At 39.1% G+C, this 5,000-nt stretch overlaps 1 protein-coding gene across 2 annotated transcripts in view; it reads left to right on the forward strand.

The window, feature by feature from the left end:
- Nucleotides 1–2,987: 2,987 nt before the first annotated feature.
- The window catches only part of rab28 (RAB28, member RAS oncogene family), a 20,731-nt gene continuing 18,718 nt past the window's right edge, over nucleotides 2,988–5,000 (forward strand). The window contains exon 1 of one of the 2 annotated variants that reach the window (XM_043231320.1): nucleotides 2,988–3,443. In XM_043231320.1, the coding sequence (XP_043087255.1) occupies nucleotides 3,369–3,443 (75 nt within the window). In that variant the 5' untranslated portion in view covers nucleotides 2,988–3,368. The remainder of the gene's footprint in view (nucleotides 3,444–5,000) is intronic. The other variant, XM_043231319.1, reaches the window with a different exon arrangement.

Below are 5,000 nucleotides of genomic sequence, written 5' to 3' on the forward strand. Positions count from 1 at the left end.
GTGTGTGTGTGTGTGTGTGTGTGTGTGTGTGTGTGTGTCTGTGTGTGTGTGTGTGTGTGTGTGTGTGTGTGTGTGTGTGTGTGTGAGTGTGTGTCTGTGTGTGTCTGTGTGTGTGTGTGTGTGTGTGTGTGTGTGTGTGTGTGTGTGTGTGTGTGTGTCTGTGTGTGTCTGTGTGTCTGTGTGTGTGTGTGTGTGTGTGTGTGTGTGTGTGTGTGTGTGTGTGTGTTTCTCTCATCATATGACACCAGACACACCCAGCTTAGAGTTTATCGAGGTCAAGATCACATAATACAGACTCGAGGAGTAAGTCTTTCTCTTTCTTTCTTTCTGTAAGTATATTAATATTAATAATAATAATAAACACCATCTCTAACAGCAGCTACATTTACTTTCAGGTAGCTGGGATGAGTCTGGATCGAGGTCTAGTCTTATGATTATTATTATTATTATCCTAATGTTTAAAAGTATAAATTGCACACAATATATGAATATATCATCGTTTAAATCAATACATTTTTACCTGACTTTTAAGATGCTCTCAGTTGCATTTTATTATATTTCTGTGCTCTTGTGAAAAGCTGCGGCTCTCACCCATAAACAGTTTTATTTACATAAAATGATTGATCTGTTGTTTTATGAATCGATTGATGGAGTGATTCAAAAGATCCCGGATTGCTTCGCTCTCGTCTTCTTTTATTAATTCTATATTTGTAACCCTTTCACTGCTCCGGTCTCGTTCAGACAGGATTAGTTTCATTTAGTTAGTTAACTGGTTGAAGTGACTGACCAGTTTAGTGCTGGTGTTCAGGTCTGAAGAACATTGCAGTTTATTATTGTCAAATATCAGTTAATTGTCATGATAGAGCGCATGATATTATATAATATTATAGTATTTGCATTAATTCTTAAAGTGAAAAAATGATAATAAATGCATGTAGGTTATTGCACGAACTAATAATTATAAATCAATAAGTAGATAATTAGCCTACTTGAATATATTTTTTGTTATACAACATATGCCTGAAAATAGTTAAGATATTGTCTTAAAAAAGAAGAAAAGAAAACGTTAGTTTCTCTCTCTCTCTGCTGATCATTGATATGAGTTACAGTGTATTCACTAACATGCTTACATTCAATAGATATTAAAAAGAAAAATAATAAAAATAAAGACACTTTATTGATTATAAAAATAAATAATATGCTGTGTGTGTGTGTGAGGTGTGTGTGAGATATGTGTGTGTGTGTGTGTGTTAGATATGTGTGTGTGTGTGTGTGTGTGTGAGGTGTGTGTGTGTGTGTGTGAGAGAGAGGTGTGTGTGTGTGAGAGAGGTGTGTGAGAGAGGTGTGTGTGAGATATGTGTGTGTGTGTGTGTGTGTGTGTGAGGTGTGTGTGTGTGATGTGTGTGTGTGTGTGTGTGTGAGAGAGAGGTGTGTGTGTGTGTGAGAGGTGTGTGTGAGATATGTGTGTGTGTGTGTGTGTGTGTGTGTGTGTGTGTGTGAGAGAGAGGTGTGTGTGTGTGAGAGAGGTGTGTGTGTGAGGTGTGTGTGAGGTGTGTGTGTGATATGTGTGTGTGTGTGTGTGTGTGTGTGAGGTGTGTGTATGTGTGAGGCGTGTGTGAGGTGTGTGTGTGTGTGTGAGTGTGTGTGTGTGTGTGTGTGTGTGTGAGGTGTGTGTGTGTGTGTGTGTGTGTGTGAGGTGTGTGTGTGAGATATGTGTGTGTGTGTGTGTGTGTGTGTGTGTGTGTGAGATGTGTGTGAGTGTGTGTGTGTGTGTGAGAGAGAGAGAGTGTGTGTGTGTGTGTGAGGGTGTGTGTGAGATATGTGTGTGTGTGTGTGTGTGTGTGTGAGAGAGAGTGTGTGTGTGTGTGAGAGGTGTGTGTGTGAGGTGTGTGTGAGATATGTGTGTGTGTGTGTGTGTGTGTGTGTGTGTGTGTGTGAGGTGTGTGTGAGGTGTGTGTGTGTGTGTGAAAGTGTGTGTGTGTGTGAGGTGTGTGTATGTGTGAGGTGTGTGTGTGTGTGTGAGGTGTGTGAGTGTGAGGTGTATGTGTGAGATATGTGTGTGTGTGTGTGTGTGTGTGATATGTGTGTGTGTGTGTGTGTGTGTGTGTGTGTGTGTGAGAAAGTGTGTGTGTGTGTGTGTGTGTGTGTGTGTGTGTGTGTGTGTGTGTGTGTGTGTGAGAAAGTGTGTGTGTGTGTGTGTGTGTGTGTGTGTGTGTGTGTGTGTGTGTGAGTGTGTGTGTGTGTGTGTGTGTGTGTGTGAAAGTGTGTGTGTGTGTGTGTGTGTGTGTGTGAAAGTGTGTGTGTGTGTGTGTGTGTGTGTGTGTGTGTGTGTGTGTGTGTGTGTGTGTGTGTGTGTGTGTGTGTGTGTGTGTGTGTGTGTGTGTGTGTGTGTGTGTGAAAAGTGTGTGTGTGTGTGTGTGTGTGTGTGTGAATTGGTTTAGTAGATGCAGAAATAATGTATAAGTGTATGGCAAAGGAAAGGGTAAAATGTAATATTATTATCTGGATATTATATGATATTAACTATTATAAACTAATTGTTAATTAATTTTTTTTATTTGTCATTAATGATGTTATATGTTATTGATGATACTTTTATTTTTTACTTTTGAATTTAGTTTAAATTTATAACAATCATCTCTCTCTCTCTCTCTCTCTCTCTCTCTCTCTCTCTCTCTCTCTCTCTCTGTCTCTCTCTCTGTCTCTCTCTCTCTCTCTCTCTCTCTCTCTCTGTCTCTCTCTCTCTCTCTCTCTCTCTCTCTCTCTCTCTCTCTCTCTCTCTCTCTCTCTCTCTCTCTCTCTCTCTCTCTCTCTCTCTCTCTCTCTCTCTCTCTCTCTCTCTCTCTCTCTCTCTCTCTCTCTCTCTCTCTCTCTCTCTCTCTCTCTCTCTCTCTCTCTCTCTCTCTCTCTCTCTCTCTCTCTCTCTCTCTCTCTCTCTCTCTCTCTCTCTCTCTCTCTCTCTCTCTCTCTCTCTCTCTCTCTCTCTCTCTCTCTCTCTCTCTCTCTCTCTCTCTCCGTCTCCATGGTAACAAGGAAGCGTCATGAAGGACGAGTCCATTCCGGTGTCGTCGGGGGCGCGCCCTTCACAGAAACACAACACATCTCGTTCGCGCCAGAATTAAACGTTAATCTGATAACTCCCGAGTTTTCCCGTGTATTTATGACGGTGTGAGTTCACGGAGCCGTGTGTCGTGTGTGTGAAGCGCTTTCCCGCCGCGGAGCTGATGAAGGAGTGTGTTGGTCCGCCCCCCAAAAAAAAGATGGCGGCGAGCGGATCGTGATCAGATTATCCCGCTGCTCTTAAATCTCCGGTTCTCGGTGTTTAACGGTCGAGTTCGGTTCGTGAGCGTGTTCGTGATCCGTGAGGGATGTCGGACTCTGAGGAGGAGATCCAGGAGAAGCAGCTGAAGATCGTGCTGCTGGGAGACGGAGCGTCGGGAAAGGTACCGAACACCAGAGAAATCAATGAGAAGCGATCGATTCCTGATCAGACAGATATCTGCGGAGCTCCTGAAAGCACAGATCAGATATACTCACTGTCCTCATCACAGTCTCTCACGTGTCACCCGATAGATATTATGATAATATCAGCAGCAGTGATGTATATTAATGGCGATGCACGTCAATAAACACGATTTATAAAGGTTGTATATATGTTTATGCATATTTCAATATTTCTGTGAAACTCATCGTTAATCCAGTCACATGATCTTCAGAAATCATTCTAATATACTGATTTATAATCAATGTTGAGCTGCTTAGTATTTCTTGGGACTTGTGTTACTTTTTTTCAGGATACTTTGATATTTAAAAATGTAAAAAGAACAGTGTTTTGATCAAAATGGACATTTTGTGTCTCAGTATACACTACTTTTCAAAAGTTTGGGAGTTGTTAGAAAATACGTTTTTAATAAATGCTGTTCTTTTTAACCTTTCATTAAATAAGTTATGAATTTATTCACCCACACCCAAAAAAGTAGATTAAAATAAGCAGCACAGTCCTGATAATAAATCAGTATATTAGAAGGATTTCTGAAAGATCACGTGAAGATGAAGACGGTGAAAAATCACAGGAATAAATTACAGTTTAATTAAAATACGTAATTAGTATCAAAATGGAAATCAGTATCAGTATATTAGAAATTGCAATAATTTGTCACAATATTAGTGTTTTTTTATGCATTTGAAAAACCTTGATGAGTGACTTCCAAAGAAATACAATAAACATCTTCATCTATCTTAAGTTTTGAACAGCTGTGTATAAACTGTATGTAGTGTATATAGTGTATATAGTGTACGTATATAGTATATGTAGTGTATGTAGTTATATAGTGTGTGTAGTGTATAAAGTGTATGTATATAGTGTATATAGTGTATATAGTGTATGTATATAGTGTGTGTAGTGTATGTAGTTTATATAGTGTGTGTATATAGTGTGTGTAGTTTATATAGTGTGTGTAGTTTATATAGTGTGTGTAGTTTATATAGTGTGTGTATATAGTGTGTGTATATAGTGTGTATACATAGCGTGTGTAGTTTATATAGTGTGTGTATATAGCATGTGTAGTTTATATAGTGTGTGTATACAGTGTGTGTAGTTTATATAGTGTGTGTATATAGCGTGTGTAGTTTATATAGTGTGTGTATACAGTGTGTGTAGTTTATATAGTGTGTGTATACAGTGTGTGTAGTTTATATAATGTGTGTATGCAGTGTGTGTAGTTTATATAATGTGTGTATGCAGTGTGTGTAGTTTATATAGTGTGTGTATATAGCGTGTGTAGTTTATATAGTGTGTGTATACAGTGTGTGTAGTTTATATAGTGTGTGTATACAGTGTGTGTAGTTTATATAGTGTGTGTATGCAGTGTGTGTAGTTTATATAGTGTGTGTATACAGTGTGTGTAGTTTATATAGTGTGTGTATATAGCGTGTGTAGTTTATATAGTGTGTGTATACAGTGTGTGTAATTTATACAGTGTGTGTATACAGTGTGTGTA

This window comes from Puntigrus tetrazona, unplaced genomic scaffold (assembly GCF_018831695.1).
Source record: "Puntigrus tetrazona isolate hp1 unplaced genomic scaffold, ASM1883169v1 S000000302, whole genome shotgun sequence".
NCBI classification, from domain to species: Eukaryota; Metazoa; Chordata; class Actinopteri; order Cypriniformes; family Cyprinidae; genus Puntigrus; species Puntigrus tetrazona.